This window comes from Monodelphis domestica, chromosome 1 (genome assembly GCF_027887165.1).
Source record: "Monodelphis domestica isolate mMonDom1 chromosome 1, mMonDom1.pri, whole genome shotgun sequence".
Taxonomy (NCBI): domain Eukaryota; kingdom Metazoa; phylum Chordata; class Mammalia; order Didelphimorphia; family Didelphidae; genus Monodelphis; species Monodelphis domestica.
Genome location: NC_077227.1, coordinates 277,934,105 through 277,952,642, shown reverse-complemented (window position 1 = coordinate 277,952,642; position 18,538 = coordinate 277,934,105). Strand labels below are relative to the sequence as shown.

The 18,538-nt window shown below is 34.4% G+C and overlaps 1 protein-coding gene across 1 annotated transcript; it reads right to left on the bottom strand.

Annotated features, from left to right (window-relative positions):
- Positions 1 to 456: 456 nt before the first annotated feature.
- Positions 457 to 2,112, bottom strand: LOC100028154 (chromatin accessibility complex protein 1-like). Its single transcript, XM_056816182.1, has 2 exons — positions 2,064 to 2,112; positions 457 to 1,180 (listed from the first exon to the last, which is right to left on the bottom strand). The coding sequence occupies exons 1-2, from the start codon at positions 2,110 to 2,112 to the stop codon at positions 717 to 719; spliced, it is 513 nt and encodes a 170-aa protein (XP_056672160.1). The 3' UTR covers positions 457 to 716.
- Between the last annotated feature and the right edge of the window lie 16,426 nt (positions 2,113 to 18,538).

The window sequence follows — 18,538 nt, the reverse complement described above, 5'->3', positions numbered from 1 at the left end:
AGTTACCTGCAATCATCTTCTTATGTAGGAATGTAAATGATTTAATTTTGTCCAATTCTAATCTTTAAATAGTTCTTTTCTTCATTGAATTTTTGTACCTCCTTCTTCCATTTGGCCAATTCTATCCCCCCCTCCCCCCGATTGATGGACCATTTTGTTGAAGGAAAAGTATGTACATTTTAAAAAAATATAGAATGGAAAAATCTTTTATAGTAAAAAAATAAGCACTCTTTTATCAAACAGTAAAAATTTCTTGCTATACAGAAATTAATATGTAATATACTCTATACTACATATTTAGCTAAAAATAAACTAAATGTTCAACTGAAAATGAGTGGTCCACAAGTAAAATAATTTCATACTCTACATATATTAATTTACATTTAACTATCACTAAATCTTAAATCTATATCAATTAATAAAAAAGATAAGCATTTCATATTTGTTCCCCTTACGAATATAGAAGTTCATTGTTTAATAAGACAAACAAGATATCAGAATAAATATGCAGCTTAGTGATGCCTTCAAATGTAATGCAAATCAAGTAAATTTTCTTGTGTTTAACTCATTCCTCAGACTGAAATGGATAGATGGACTGGATATAAAATTCTGTATGGGGAGGAAATGGAACAGCTCTGTATTTTATTTAAGAGAGAGGGGCCTGAGCGGGGTTGGTAGCACAATGTTCGTTAATTATAAAGTATTGCTTTTATGTTTTAAGATTCAGCTTCTTCATCCTCACTCTCATCATCTTCTTCATCCTCCTCTTCTTCCTCTTCCTTATCTTCTTCTCCTTCCCCCTTCTCTTCCTTAAGCATTTTCAGGTATTTGCTGGCTAAAATCTTCTTTGGTAATATATCTGCAAGAAATTGAAAGGTTTCCAACTCTTCTGCAGTATTTGATAAATCACTATAAATAAGTGCTTTCTTTTCCTTTCCACTGCCATGTTTATAGGAATAGGTGGTTAGATATTGAACAAAGAGTTCCTTGGCCTTGGCCATGAGCACCAGCATCTCTTGATTGATGCTGGACTCCTTGGGGGAGCTTTTCATGATCACACGGATACGAGACAAGGGCAGCGAGACCAACCTCTTGTCACTGCATTTCTCTTTGCCGCCAAAACCGTCTGCCAACTTGCCACCCCCACCCTGGAAGCCCCAATTCTGTTTTTTAAGAATATTTTCTTCAGTATTTTTTGTGCCTCTTTTGCCAAGCTGTTAATTATTTTCATAATTTTCTTGCATCAATCTCATTTCTTTCCCTAATTTTCCCTCTACCACTCATCTCTTTCTTTCAGTCTTCTAGGAATTTTTATTGGGTTTAGGCATAATTAGAATTTTTCTTTGAGGTTTTTTCTTTTGTTATCTAATTTCACATTGTTGCTTTCTTCTGAGTTTATGTTTTGTTCTTCTGTGCTATCACAGTAGCCATAAAACTCAAGTTCTTTTTTGTTGTTGCTTCATTTTCAAGCCTATTTTTTGACTTTGAACTTTATGTTAAAGTTGGGGTCTTCTCACTTTGGGATGAGGAGGAACTTCCCCTAATTTCAGGATTTTTCATTCTGTTGTTATCAATGCTAGTTTGGGGGGGAGTCTGAGTTTTTTTTAAACCCTTACCTTCCATCTTAGAATCAATACTGTGAATTGGTTCCAAGGCAGAAGAGTGGTAAGGGATAGGCAATTAAGTGACTTACCCAGGGTCACATAGTTGGAAGTGTCTGAGGCCAGATTTGAACCCAGGACCTCCTGTCCTTAGGCCTGGCTCTCAATCCACTGAGATACCCAGCTTCCCTCATTTTTTAAACCCTTATCTTCTGTCTTGGAATCAATAAAATCCTGGGAAAGTTGTGATCACTATTCTCCTGGTCTAAACTCTGCTTTTTATCCTGGATGGTCCCTTGATGACCTCCATCTACAAGTGTGAGAATTTCTTTTTGATTTGGTGCTATGATCAGGGACCCTTCTCCCTTGTGATTGATTGATTACCAGTGCTTCTCTCCACTTTGGAACTGCAATCCAAAACTGTGTATGGGCATTAAAATTGCTAATCAGCACCAGTTATACCCAGTGCCAGCAAAGGGTGCTCTCGAATCTCTTTATCATCAGGTGTCATCCCCCTTTACCATCTCTAGGATGATAGCTCCCAAAGCTGCTGCTGCTGTAGCTTCTATTATCATTGCTTCAGACTTTACCTCCTGATCTTTTAAAGTTTGTTAGGCCAGAGAAATTTCTTGTCCCAACATTTTGTTGGTTTTACTTCTCCAAAATTTTATTTGAGGCATTATTTTAACATTGTTTGGAGAGGAATGGTGGGAGAATTCTGCTGGGTGACTATCCCTAATCCCCCATCTTGGCTCTTAATCTCCATGAATTTAAGCAGAAGTATTGCTAAATTGGAGGCACATCAAGAATATTAACCTGAAAACTTCAAACTGAGGATTCACTTTCCTACATATGCACATAGTATATAAAGATGGAAAAGTGGGTGCAAACTTCTAGAAGCATAGGAGAGAGTCACAGGCATAGGAACACTTGCTTGGGACAGTTCCTAACTTTGGACTTGAGGTTTTTATGTCCTTTGTCTCCCTCAAAAATAGTCTACACAACTTCATTAATGGGTGAGGATGATTCTCTGCTGCCTCACTGGGGTTGTCTTTTGGACTTCTCCATTCTCCTTTTGGACAAAGCTGTTTCTTTACTGGCTGATCTGCTGGGGATATTATCCTCTATGGATAATTCTGAAATAGTGTTAGTTTCTTTCAGCAAAAGCATAAACTCTGCTTTTAGGATATGCAAAGCTTTTCCAGGTCTATTCCCTTAACTGAGCCCTGCCAGAAACCCTAAACCTTGTATTTGCCAGAACTTCTATAAGTTTGATTTCTTGGCTATGCTCTGGAGTGGTTTTCAACTCAAAGAAAAGCAAAGATAAAGCCTCTTTTCCTTCAGTTCACTGTTTTAAGCAAAAGATAACATTGTACACCTTTTGCCTTTAGTTGATTCTTATAAATAGTGCATGTTAATACAAGCTCTGAGAGCTCTTCCCATAGCTGACTTTGGGTTTCTCCTAAGTTTAGTCCTCTGAACTCTTCCAAACTCTGATGACTTACTTTTCCAAAGTAGTATGTCTTCAATGAGATGAATCACTTCAACATATGACAAAAATCCACATATCTGTCACTTATATTATCTCTAGACAATATACATTCATTTCATAGCCACTAAATTATTCTAGGAATCAGTTTACCTTCAAAGTCTTTATGTCTCTCATATACAAATTTAGTTCTGGGAAAAAGGACACATCATCCACTTTACCTTAAATATTATTTCTCCAAGGAACTGCTTTTTTCAGTGTTTCTCTTATAAATGCCCTTGTTATTTTTTTTAACTTAGCAGAACTGTCCACATCTTTACATTTAAGGTAAAGGACCTCCATTTACTTCAGAATCATAGAATCATGGAAATAAAATTTAATTATATGAATCTAATCTAATGGAAAGGCAACTTAAAAGCTATTTAGTCCAGATTCCTTCCTGATGCAGCAAATCATTTGTCACTATCATTACCAGATAGTCACCTATCATCCATTTGAATGCTTCGTGTCATGGAAAACTTAGTTCTTTGAAACTCTAGTTGTAAAATTTTTATTTATACTAAATGTAATGGAAATCTCAATCCTATGATATTGGTTCTGCATATTGAAGCAGAAGAATTAAGTTGATTTCCTCTCTTCTAAATGTGAATTCTTTAGGCAAATGAAGATAGCTACTATTGATCTTACTTTTAAAATGTTTGTTATTAAAAATAAATCTGAGTTCCCTTACAAACCTATTCACTTGGGTGCGGTATAATTTTGAAATTGTTTTGCTAAAATTTTATTTATTTATTATATTTAAAGATATTTTATTTTAACAATTATATGTAATAATTTTCCACATAAGTTTTCTGAAGTTATTTTAAAAAGAATTTCTTTTTCTAATTCTCGATGCTGAAATTTATTGGAAACATAAAGAAAAACTGATGTGTTCTAGGATTCTCTAAGTATACCATCATATCATCTGCAAAGAGTTTAGTTTCCTTTCCTTTAGTTTCCTCATTGCCTAATTTAACTCTTTCCATTTCTTTTTTTTTCACTCATTGCTAAAGCTAGCATTTCTATACAATATTAAATAATACTGGTGATAATGGGCATCCTTTACTGATTTCTTCAGTTTCCGCTTCACTACAGGTGAATTTATCCTTTTCACTTTTAATACTAGTAATTTGATTTTCTTATTTCCTTTTTGAAATTAAATTAACCCACGTTCTATATATTTTAATTTGCTCACCCTCCATGAAACCAACTCTTACTATTGTTTATTAGTTTAATAGTTCTGTTTCAATTTTATTAATTTCTCTTTTGATTTTTAGGATTTCCATTAGTCTTTAATTGGCAGTTTTTAATCAGTTCTTTTTCTATTTTTTTAGTTGCACACCCAATTCGCTGATCTCCTTTTCCTCTATTTTACTGATCTAAGTGTTCAGAGATATATATTTTCTCCTAATTACTGTTCTGACTATACTGCATAAATTTTGATATGCTGTCTCCTCGTTGCCATTCTCAATAATGAAATTATTGTTTCTATAATTTTTTCTTTGACCCATCCCTTTTAAAGAATTTGATTATTTAGTTTCCAATTAATTTTCAATTTGTACTTTTATGGGTCCTTATTAATTATAATTTTTATTTTATTATGATAAAAAAGGATGCATTCACTATTTCTGTTTTTCTGCATTTGATTATGCAAGTTTTTATACCCTCATAAGGATTATTCACGCTGGCCAGGTGAGATTCATACTGGGAATACAGGACTAGCTTAATATTAGGAAAACTGTCTGCATAATTGACCATATCAATAACCAAACTAACAGAAATCACATGATTATATCTATGAATGCATAAAAAGCCTTTGACATAATATAAGATCCATTCCTACTAAAAACACTAGAAAGCTTAAGAATAAACAGGTCATTCCTTAAAATGATAAGTAGTTTATGTCTAAAGTCATCAGCAGGAATCATCTGCAATGCAAATAAGGTAAAAGTATTCCAAGATCAGGGGTAAAGCAAGGATGCACATTATCAAAACTGATATTTAATATTGTAATAGAAATGCAGTCTTTAGCAATAAGGAAAGAAAAAGTAATTGAAGGAATTAAAATAGGTAACAAGGAAATCGAACTATAACTCTTTGAAGAGGATATGATGGTATATGTGGAAAATCTTGGAAAATCAACTAAATACTAGTTGAAATAATTAATAGCTTTAGTAAAGTTGGAGAATATATTTCTATATATTACCAACTAAGTCCAGCAGCAATAGGTAGAGAAATTCCATTTAAAATCACTCTAAACAATTTAAAATATCTGGGGATCTACTTGCCAAGGCATACACAGGAATTATATGAGCACAATTACAAAAGGTTCTTCTTACAAATAAAGCCAGATCTAAACAATTGGAAAAAATATTAATTGCTTATGGGTAGGCCAAACTAATGTAATAAAATGACAATTCTACCCAAATTAAATTATTTATTCAGTGTCATACCAATCAAACTACCAAATAATTATTTTGTAAAGCTAGAAAAAATAATAACAAAATTCATCTGGAAGAATAAAAAGTCAAGAATTTCAAGGGAACTAATGAAAAAAAATTTGAAGGAAGGAGGACTTGTACTAGATCTTAAACTATAAGGTACTATAAGGTAGCAACCATCAAAACAATATAGTACTGACTAAGGAATAGAATGTTGGATCAATGGAGTATATTAGATATACAATATACAAGGTAAATGACCTTAACAACCTATTATTTGATAAACCCCAAGATACTAGCTATTGTAATAAGAAATCACTCTTTAACAAAACTGCTGAGAAAATTGGAAAACAATATGACAGAGGCTAGATATAAACCAATATCTCTCATTCTATACCAAGATATGGTCAAAATGGATATATGGTTTAGACATAAAGAATGATACTAAACTAAATAACTAAATTAGAGAAACACAGAATAGTTTATATGGCAGGAGAAGGGAAGAATTTATGATCAAACAAGAGGTAGAAAGTAGTATAAGATAAAAAATGAATACATTTGATTAAATTAAATTAAAAAGCTTTTGTACAAACAAAACTAATGTAATAAAGATTAGAAGGGAAACAACAAACTGGGAAAAGTTTTCCAGAACAAAATTCTTTGGATAAGGGTTTAGTTTCTCAAATTTATAAAGAACTCGGTCAAATTTATATTCTCCAATTGAGAATGATTAAAAGATATGAACAAGCAGTTTTTAGATGAAGAAATCAAGCCATCAATAATCATATGAAAACATGTTCTAAATAACTCTTGATTAGAGAAGTGAAAATTAAAACAATGCTGAGGTACCACCTCACAATCTGTCAGATTGGCCAATATGGCAGTAAAGGAAAGTGGTAAATGTTGGAGGGGATGTGCCAAACTTGGTACACTAATTCATTGTTGGTTCAGTTGTGAACTGATCCAGCCATTCTGGAGGTCAATTTGGTAGTATGTCCAAAGGGCTATAAAATGATATGCCCTTTGATCCAGTAATACCACTACTGGACCTGTATCCCCCAAAGGGGGAAGGACATACTTGTACAAAACTATTTATAGCAGCTCTTTTTGTAATTGCAAAGAATTGGAAATTGAAGTGATGTCCATTAGTTGGGGAATGGCTGAACAAATTGTGGCACATTTTGTTAGTGAAATACTATTTTAAAATGAGGAAAGATAAGTAAGATGATTTCAGAAAAAGCTGGAAAGATCTGCATGAAGTGATGCAAAGCAAAATAAACAGAACTGGCAGGACGTTATACGCAGTTACAGCAATATTGTATTATGGTCAGCTATAAAAAGTTGGCTACTCTCAGCAATGAGATGATCTGGGACAATTCTGAAAGACTTATGATGGGGAATGTTATCAACCTCTGGAGAAAGAACTGTTGGAGTCAGATAGATGCAGATCAAAGCATACTACTTTTCACATCAGTATATTTATTTTGGGATTATGGTTTTGCTTGAGTGTGCTCTTACAACAATGACCAATATGGAAATATATTGCATATTAATAAAAATATAATTAAAAAGAGAAAAAAGTAGGATAACCAATGAATAGTTTTCAAACTCCATTGGCATTCAAGAAGAGAGGTAAATAGGATGTGGATAGGATAGGGGTATGGCCAATGGTAATAAATTATCATTGTGAAGCCAGAACAATCAGATCATGATCAGTGCATATGTATGCATTTGAGGACGAAGGTCCCAACATATTTGATTGCTCTCTCCTTTGTAGGAGAACGTTGATTAGAGTCACCCTTGATGGACAGACATGGATGATTTATGATTAGGGTATGCTGCATTTAAAGTCTGCTCTCAAAATATATGTATGACATGTTTTTTAAGCTTAATTTGCATTATTAACATTTTATCCATCACTTTCCAATATCTACACAACCAATAAAACAATACATCTCTTATTTGTAGTGTTTTCTGATTTCTGAAGTGAAAAAACTCTCACTGAAAATTCAACAATTGCCTCTTGCAAGCTGAGATGTGGCTCCACCACACCTCTGACTGTGTCTATGTCAATGCAAAGAGTACCTGGAGTATAACAGTATTTTATACTATACATACTATAATAGAATGTAACAGTATAACAGTTGAATGTACCCAATAACCTATACTCTTACAAGTTCACCTTTGGAAGCAGGAGTTTAATTTACTTAAGTTTATTCAATTAAAGCTGGGGAAATTTTAGCTTATAAACAATAATGCAAACATTGTTCATGAGGATAAGAGTTAAGTCAATTAGGGAATTATTTTGTTTTAGAAATTTAACTAAGAAATTTCTTATAGTGAATCACACATATGCTACAATAATACAGAAAAGGCATAGACCCAGGAAGAAATTACAGAAGCACAAAATTTGAGAATTAGAATTCTCAGGAGCCATCTTGTATAACTCATACATGAAAAGAATTCCCATCATAGCATATCTGACAATTGGTTGTCCATACTATGAGTTACCTAAATTCTAAATATTAACCCAAGACTTTTCATTTATCTCTGGTAATTTCATATTATTGGTTTCTACTTATAATTTCAACCTACTGAGATAGTTTTTAAACCTAGTTCTGTTATGTTATGCATTAATTATAATTTCTCACTCTGGGTCATTGAAAATTTAGTAAATATATTTTCTATTCCTTCATCCAAGTCACTGATTAAAAAGGCTGGAGAACTGAGCCAAGAACAATTCCTTGTGGCATTCCATTAAAAACTCTGATTGAGGTTGACATCAAACTATTAATCAACATTCCTTCCAAATGGTTGTTTAATCACCTCTTATCAATCTTACTTTGTTATGCACTTCTTGTGGTTCAATGAAAAGAGTATTGGATTTGAAGTCATAGGATCTGAGTTCAAATATGAGTTCTGTTCCTTACTAGTTAGCTAAGTGGTATAGTGGATAGAGTTCCAGGCTTGCCAGGAGGACTTCTCTTCATGAGTTCAAATCTGACCTCAGACACTTACTAGGTGTGTGACCTGGGAAAGTCACTTGGTACTGTTTGCATGAACTGTCTCTGTAAAGTGAGCAGAAGGAAATGGCAAACCCCTCTAATATCTTTGCTAAGAAAATCCCAGTTTGGGGTTAAAAGTAGTCAGACATGACTGAAATGACTGCACAACAACAACACTTACTACCTGTGTGATCCTAAGTGAATTACTTTATTTTTCTAGCCTCAGTTTCTCCATTTATAAAACAAAGGCTTTGGACTTGATTATCCCTGAGGTTGCTTTGATCCCATGATCTGCAAGACTGTCATAAGAAACTCTGCTAAATGCCTTGATGAAATCCTGGTATGCTATACCTATAGCACTCCCCAATATAAAAGTATAGTAACATCAGAAAAGGAAATTAAGTTAGTTTAATAAAATAAGGGTATCTTTTACTCTAGTTTATTTCCCAAGAAGAGGAAAAAAAGTCAGTGATTGAAAAAATAGATGTATATGGAGGCTTAAGTAAAAGAAGAAATGTTGTGGAGTCTTTCAGGTTATTTTCACACCTGGATAAGCCCCAAAGGATAAGGATTTGGACTATGTTCTCAGCATTTTATATATGAAGTCCCTAGGGAAGATATTGGGAGATTTTTTTTTTTTGCAATGATTCAGATATAAGGGATGAAAGTATAAAAGAAAACAATTTATGATTTTTATGGAAGAATAATGGGGAGAAAAGGAAAGGACTATGACAATGATAATGATAACAATGATAAACAAGTGAAGGATGGAATAAAGCCTTATTATGCATTTAGTCCTTTTTGTTGTTTATTTAAAACAAAATATAAGTTAGACAAGTAATATATTGGACCAATTTGAGATGAATTGTAGCAGATGGAATCAGCCATCTGCCCTGGTTCCTGTTTCCCTGGAGCAAAGGGAGGATATTAACACATCTATTGGGAAGTCCTAATCTGCCATTAAGAAAACACAAATATGGATTGTGTCAGCTTTAAATGTTATGATGGGATAACAGTGTGCAACAATTAAAAAGTACTGGTCTTAGTGTTGGAGAACCTGGGTTCAAATTCATCTCTGACTCATAGTAGCTGCATGCCTTGGGAAAGTCACTTAATCTGCTTGGTACTCAGTTTCTCTCTCTGCAAAAAAAAAAAAAATAGAGATTGAAATACATGACTTATGAGCTCTATTCTATCTCCGTAGCTATGATCCCATGATTTTACATTGCTTAGACACAATAGCACATGACTTCAAATGGCATCAATTGTATGAGCAAGTGACCATTGAAGAAGTACCAGGACACAGAACCACATTCAAGGGAGAAATTGTTTGTAGCTGTTAGGGCTGGTAATTAACTGTGGGCCAATTAAAGATAGCTTCCAGGTGGGGCAAGGCACCTTCCAAAGCACACATTCTAGACATTCATTGTCATTCTGTGCTGGTAATTTATACAATACATTTTCAAGGACCAGTTAATTGAAACGGATATCTGATGCAAGTAAGCTCATCATGCAAACATGATGATTCTGGGAGGCCCAGACCTGTGGTTCTTTAGTATAAGTTCTCTATGACTCTGCAGCAATATTCACCTCAAAAATAATGAGAACTTAAAAAGAAGTTCTAATAGTCTTAGAAATCTTTTATCCACTGAGGGAATAAAACTCTGATAAATATATTGATATTCTGAGACATCTATTTTTTTTCCAGAATTATAGACATTTCCAAATGGAGGGGTAAAACAACATGACTTTGTGTCATGTTACATGTCAGAGAAAATTAAGAATTTATCCAAGAGATGGTGATAAATGTGCCTAAATGGTTGTGATTAATTAAACCCTTTAAAATTCTATGGGATATAATTAAGAACAGACTTGGAAAAATAAATTGTTTATCAAAGGTGTATCAATGTGACAAAGTATGGTTTCATGGTAGAGAATACAAAATCTTGTAAAGTCAGTGCTAAATCCTGTGAAACAAGTTATTGCAGCAAAAGGAGAATTGCATGTTAAATTTTTTTAAAAGATGTAAAATTTGTTTTAGACAATAAATTTTAATTATTGACTTCCCCCTTTTCATTTATATACCACTTTAATTCTTTTAATAGCACTAGTTCTACTTATAGCTTTACTCATAGATCCAGTTCAAAGGATTCAATCAAATGTTATTTCCATTATATCATATTGCTTTGGGTTTGGGGGTGGGGCAAGGGAATGGTCTTCTGGGAATTAACATCTCAAATAAAGTAGTGAAAAACAATTCATTTACTTATTGAACAAATCTTATTGAGGACACATTATGTGCAAGACCCTGTAGGGATGAAACTATTGAAAATTTCTAAATGTGAATATAGAAAACCATTTCATGAATTGGAAATCTTATTTATGACAAAAGTGGATCAGAGGATGATATTTGCATGGCATAAATATTATAGAAACATGCATTTTTAAGGTAGCAGATTGGTTATTTTTCTATGATTCAATTTGACAAACATTAAGCACCTAACTATGTGTTTGGCTTTGTTCTGGGCATTAGGGATACATGGATAAAAATAATATAGCACCTGCCCTTAAGAAAATTACATTTTGGGGGGCAGCTGGGTCACTCAGTGGATTGAAAGCCAGGCCTAGAGACAGGAGATCCTAGGTTCAAATCTAGCCTCAGACACTTCCCAGCTGTGTGACCCTGGGCAAGTCACTTAACCCCCATTGCCTAGCCCTTACCACTATTCTGCCTTGGAGCCAATACACAGCATTGACTCCAAGATGGAAGGTAAGGGTTTAAAAAAAAAAAGAAAATTACATTTTCCTGAGGACATGGGGAGTATTAATATAGTGCAAGAAATTTTTTAAAATATTTTTTCAAAAGGGAAAGCTTTTACTTCATACAGTGGATTTCACTGGAATTCTTTATATGTTTTTGAAGTTATATTTATTTGAAAGCCTATATCCCTGCTATTTTATTTGATGAAGTGGATCTACAACTCAAACATAACTGTATCTTCATTTACTTCAATAAAAGATTAGTCAACATCCTCAAAACATGAAAGTCACATGGGGAAAAAACAGATATAAAGAGAAGTTCCATATGTCTAATAGTTGAGAAAGGATAGAGATCTTTCAGTTTGTCATGTCATCTACTAAGAATGTATGTATACATATATATTATACATATAGCTTATATACTACATTTAGTCATGCTAAATATTAAAATTACAGTTGTAAGGATTAGAAGAAATAATAAGCTTAATTATTCTTAATTATAAAGGTAATGAATTAATTAATAACAGGAGATGATAGACTTAACCATTATAGTTGCCATTGATTATTATGTGTAACTTTGCTTTTTTAAGGTTGATAGTAGTAGTCTCTCGGTAACTGAGGATGACGATTGTCTTTGTGCTCTTTCATCTGTGATGTAGATGAGTGTGCACAAAAAACACTTGTGCGTGAAGGAGATTTAAGTGGAAAAATCGTTGCACAGAGACAGTCCTACTCTCTCAGCGTTGGAAGCCTGGGTCCATTGGCACGAAAAGTCGTTACACCTGGAGACTTCCTCAGCTGCAATGGATGGCCCTGTTGTCTTTTGTGCTCCAACACACTCTAAGCACTCCACAGTGCTTTGCTGCGTCGCCCTCTCAGCCATTGAACCTTCTTGTTGGTTTCTTCTGTTTGTTCGGCCAAAGCAATCTTCACATGCTGGGTGAGCAAAGCCCTGGTTCACCAGGGGTTGACGACGACCAGATGGCTACCCTCACAAGGTTTAGCCGGCCTGTCAAAGCTGTTGCCCGAGGTGTGGCCGCTGCCACATGCTAGCAGCTACTGGGAGCCACAAGTGAGAGCTGGGTGTCAGGTGAGGGTCAGAGGTTGGAGAGCTGCCCTTTAAGGTTGATAAAACATTATTTATATATCTATATCTATATCTATATCTATATCTATATCTATATCTATATCTATATCTATATCTATATCTATATCTATATCTATATCTATATCTATATCTATATCTATATCTATCTATCTATCTATCTCTCCATACACATATATATATGTTTATACAGACACATGTTCACACACATACATATATGCATACATACACAAACACACAAATGGCCCATACTTCTGTGCAGCCCTCTTTAGCTATAACAGGGACAGATAGAGAAGCAGAAAAGTGGAGAGAAAGTACTGGGAATAACATAGATTTTAGACTGTCTGCAAAGATTAATTTAATTCTTGGTACTTGTGTAAAGTTTGCCTAATGATTAAAGAGTTGATATTTTTGTCTCACTTTGAGGAACTGGGTAACCAAAGGTGTTGGAAATTTTGTTCTTATTCCCTGTTCTGTACCCAAGGATCCCTGTACCCACAGAAATACAGACATACATTTTTCTGAGTTCCTGTGCCATTGGGCATCCCAAATTTCCCCAGTTGATCCTCACTAATACATATAGTGATTCAAATAGAACTCTTAACATAGCTGATGATAGGCCAAGCAGCCAGTTCAAAAGGAAAAAATAAGCAAAGTTAAATGAGCCACAAACACTATGGGGATCCCCAAAGTGATTTAAACATTGATAACTGATTACAATTAGGCCCCCAAACTTGAACAAAGTCTCTACAATTTTCCTTGAACATCATTATTGGGTCAACACAAGGACTAGAGATACTTAAATCACTCTCTGTGCTCTATCTAGACTGAGTTCAGTCTTAGTGGTGCTCCTAGAGTTGATTTAACTTATGGCTCACATCCATGGTTTCTTCCACCCCCCAAATGGAGGCTAAAACTTTAGCAAATACTACATGCACAATGTGAATCAAGTATAGGACAAGTAATTTATTCCTAAACATAAATGGAATGCTAAACACAGAAAACTCACAAGCATATAGTTGACAAAAACAAACTTAACAGGGTTCATAATAACATAATACACAGTATTGGCTCCAAGGCAGAAGATAAAGGTTTAAAAAAAAATAACATAATTATCACTCCCATCTCTTAAACTTAATTAGAACATAAATTAGTATGCAGAATTTTAGTTCACATCTTACCTTGATATCACATTGTTCAAATGATTTGAGGTATATATCTATTGGCAATATCATTAAGCTTGGATGAATAATTTTTTTTTGGTGGTTAATTTCTAGATTATAGAGGCTTTCACTGCCATATTCCCATTCCCAAATGTCATTGTGACATTGGCTCCTCTCATTGGACCCAGGACTTTAAGATATCTTTAACTTATAAGGTTGTCTCAAAACATAAATATGTCCCACTTGTATTTGGTCATATAATCAGGTGAGGAAACAAAAATATGAAAAAGTTGGCAAGGTGGGTGGAGAGGAGGGAGGGGAACAATGTGATTATTGTAACCAAGGAATGATGTTCTAAATTGACTAAATAAACTAATTCAAATGGAATAAATAAATAAAGAAAGAAAGAAAGAAAAAGTTGGCAGAATTCCAGGTCCAAGGTCACTTACTAGTACTTTTCATGTGGAGAGGAGGCAAAGGGGGTGTGAGAGTTAAAATTAATATACAATAACTTAAGTATTATATTTATAAGATTTATTAAAATAAAAACTATGGTCAAGAGGGAGCTAATTAATTCAAGCAGCAATCTTGAGCAAGAAGAGAGGGAGGGGTTCCAGAAACTTATAAACAATCATGTAAAGAGGCACAGAAATGAAGAGAAAAGGATTATCTGAAATACAGAATGAATTTTGGGGAATGTAGTCCTGGAGTTCAAGATTTTCTAACTATTCATATCCCCCTGTAATCCTTTGGGAGACTAGTCTCCCCAAAAGGATCATGAAAACATAACTAACTTATAAATTACAATAATTTATGAATAAAATGAAAAGAGAATAAAATCAATTATTGTTACATTGATAAAAAACCAATTTTGGGGCAGTCCTTTTTGGCATAAGAGTGTACATTCAAAATAAATGCATCCAACCCCCCAAATTTCAAATTCACCATATCTCAAAGTTCACTCTGGATCTCCTGGTATAGCGAGTGGTTTCTGTAGGCATCTTCATGGTACCTTCTCCAAAAAGTTCATATTCTGGATTCTGGGAGGTAGTCTCTTGTTCTAAATTAGGCTCAAATTCAAATCAAAGATCACAACAATAACGTAGCCACCACTGAGGAGGATAATAAGCACAGGGATCACTCAGGGGTGTAGGATGAGTAATGAGATATATGAATTAATTGGCAAAAGAAAATAGAAAACAAAAAACAAATAAAAGAGAAAAAATAACTTGTGGAGGGACTTCCAGGTAAACATGGCTGCAATCTAGATGTGACTCTCTTCCCCTCCCCGGCACCAAACGAAATAGACTACCTCAAAAAGCATAAAAATCACCTTTGGAAGAACGGAGGGACTCTCCAGTACCCCACAGAAATGAAGGTATGTGGGGTTTGAACATTTCCACACTAAAAGGAGGAGGAAAAGCTCACACAAAAACATGAACTGAGCCACCCCTCCCCCCACCCCCCACCAAACGAGAGTAAGCTATCAGAGTGCTCACTGGGACAGCGAGTGAGTGAGGAGCTTCTCTGTCTGGGGGGAGGGGGGGAACACCAGGGTCCTTGGGATCTAAAGAATGCAAGGAAACAACCTCTCAGGGAGGTTTCATGGGAGAATCCTGCTCTGATCACAGGGGGTTGTGGAGCTGAACTCTGGGGCGGTTGCGCTGAGCACATGGGCAGAGATGAACACCTTTGCGGGCCGCACTGAACGCCTGAACGGTTGGGCTGAACACAGGGGCCCGCGCTCTAAGAAACCTCAGAGGCTGGGAAGAACTAGTCTGAGGCAAACTAAATTCACAGAAAACCAGCCCATATCACCCAGACCCCAGACCAAAAAAGAAAGTGGAATAAAACCACCAAAGGGATGGCTCACATGGCCCAAAATCAAATCTCCAAGAAGAAAGGGGGGGAAAAAGTGATTATTGAAAACTTTTATGGAGGGAGTACCTAAGGAAAAGAAGAGAATGAAGAGGAAATCCAAACAAAATCAGAACATGCCTCCCAAAATGGAAACTATCCATAAGCTCTGGAAAATCTCAAACTGGAGCTTACCCAAAAGATGGAAACCTTTTGGGAAAAAAATGGGAGAAAGAGATCAGCAGTCTGATAGATAAGACTTCACAATTGGAGAAGGAGCTGGAAGCATTGAATAGAAGGGCAGACAAAGCTGAAAAGCAAAACTAGTCCCTAACGACCAGAATTAAGCAACTGGAAGACAGCGAGATTAAAAACAGCAAGAATCAATAAAGCAAAGCCAAAAAAATTAATGAATTAGAAGAAAACATAAAATATCTCACTGAAAAGGTCACAGACTTGGAAAACAAGAGGAAGAAGAGACAACATGGAAATGGGTTCGAACCAAGAACACATGTGATTACCAGTGGAATCCTGTGTCGGCTATAGGAGAGGTGGTAGGAAGGGGGGGGGGGGAGGAAAAGAAAATAATCTTTGTTTCCAATGAATAATGTTTGGAAATGACCAAATAAAATAATATTTAAAGTGAAAACAACAACAACAACAAAAACAAAAACAAAAAAAGAAAAAAGGAAAAGTCATTCCTAAAATAAAAAAAAGAAAAAAATAACTTGTGGAGAAAATACAAAATATCAAAGTCTCATGTGTAAAAATTCTAAGTAAAGGAAAAATAAACCAATAACAGGTCCTTGAATCAGGGCCCAATTAAAATGATTTAAGCAATTATACACTTACCCAATCAGTAGCCAGGACTACAAAAGTTTGCCACACTATGAAAGACAGAAAAGGGTCTAGATTTCTGTAGTAAAATGGGAAATAGCATTTCCTGGTCTGATTTTATCTTTTCTATCAGGGATACTAGAGTCCGGATGGCAGCCAAAGTGAGGTGCTTGAAAGAATGTGGTTCAGGGAAGACCTGCATCTGATATATGTCAGAACAGCCACCACCTCAAACTCCAAACAATTTAAAGTCCTCTTGTTTTGACTCAAAATTTCATTAAGCCCACTGATATTAGTTTGTCTTTTTGACCTTGTGCTCTATAGTCACTATGCAGGTTAGCTTTTGTGCTTCTTTGGCATTGTGTATAGACTCTTTTTGTATTCCCTTCTCCTGGAATCAGACAGAATCATTAAGCAAAGTCCCATAATTTTAAAATAATCAATGGCATGATTTTTATAATCTAAAGCTTTTTGGGTATGCATTGACATTGCAGCAACTTTATTTTAAACTTATATTACTGCAAAATAAAAAAAGTTAAAGGAAATCTCAATATGGGTGATATGTGCTTAAAAAAAGGAGAGAAAAAAATAAAACTCAAATACTATATTATACATGCAAGAAAAAACAATAATAAAAAAGTTTTAAAAATAAAAAACATATAGCTTACAATGAGTGACACACTGTCAGACAAGGAGAGGTAGAATACAAAGGTTTCTCACCCAAAGAATGAAACCCATTTCCTTTTTAACTTGGCCATGAAGCATTGTGTGAGTGCAAATAATTTTCACAAAGTAATAGTTTTATAAAAACCGTAGTACAGTAGATTGTGCACATTTAAAGAAGGTACCAAAATTCCCAAAATTCCCAATAGGCCAGTTAATGACAATAGCAAATAAACCCACTATCATATAGGATTCACATAAAAAACCTATGAACTGATGGATACTTGTCACAAGTTCTACAGATGTAGCAATTCTTTCAACCTTGGCAAAGATATTTTAAACAAAGTCTATTACTGCCATTATTCTAAAATTTGGCAGAAGAGCCTAGATAAAACACAAACCTCTATACTACTGATGAAAATCTTTTGGGGTCTAAAACATCACCAAGAATTCTAGATTGTTCTGGTGGAAGTAGATTAAACTGAAGAGTTATAAAAACATGCAGAAGCTTACTTTGGCTTCATGATTTATATAAAACTTTTATGGCAGGAACTTCTGTTTTGTTCTCTACCTTTTAATTCAACATTCCTTTTAATATATATGTGCACACACACACACACATAAACTATCCATTCAGAAGGTACTAGTCATATAAAAATCATTTCTGAACACCCTTTAAAATTAATTTATATTCTTAGCTCATTTAATTCTCTAAAGGTTGTGTGCAAGTGGTAACCAGTTTTTTAATAAAGTCCATCCATCATCATCTATGTGACAATTTAACAAAGGCAAAAAGGAAGAAAAGGCTGTTTAGGCAACATGTGACTTCGATAAATGTAGTATCCTCAAGGTGTTATGGTTTTTCTACCAAAAAAAGTGTTTATGGGCTCATACAATGACATTTTGTATAGTACAGTCATAGGGGAATGGTACAAATAGAATAAAAAAGTAACAGAATATATCTAATATCCAAAATGCAGTAGATTAAAAGGATTCAGTGTGACAGAAGATATTGATTAGATTAATATATTAACTTAAAAAAAGAATTAAACATCAAAGCAATCATTAAGATACAAGAAGCATTGACAGGGTATAGGCAGTGAATTCAAAAATCCTTTTCTCCAATTCCAATAGACTTCTTCACTATTATGGAAGGGAATAAACTCAAGTTAGCAAGCAATAAACTCTCATATATCTTTAAGATTCATTCCCCTCCCCAGTATTTATCATTCATTTGCATTTCTTTTGTCACCCCTTGAGAGTTCCTCCTACATGCACTGGGCAGAATCTCCATTCTGCCTGTTAAGAGTATTTAAAATTTTCAAAACTTTGTCAAAATATTTCTGTTTGGTCTGGAATCCAAACAGCCTAGCTTGTTACTGTATATTCTTAAGGAGAAATAAATAAATTGGGAAATATACAATGAAAATAAAAACTGCCAATAAAAGAATTAAGCAAATCCAGTCTGCACTTGTAAACTCTACCAACTTAAACTGTTTTTTTCAGAGTTTCAAGCTTGCTTAGGAATAGCATTATTCCTCAAAAAAAAAAAGTGAATGGATTTTATTTACAGGGAAT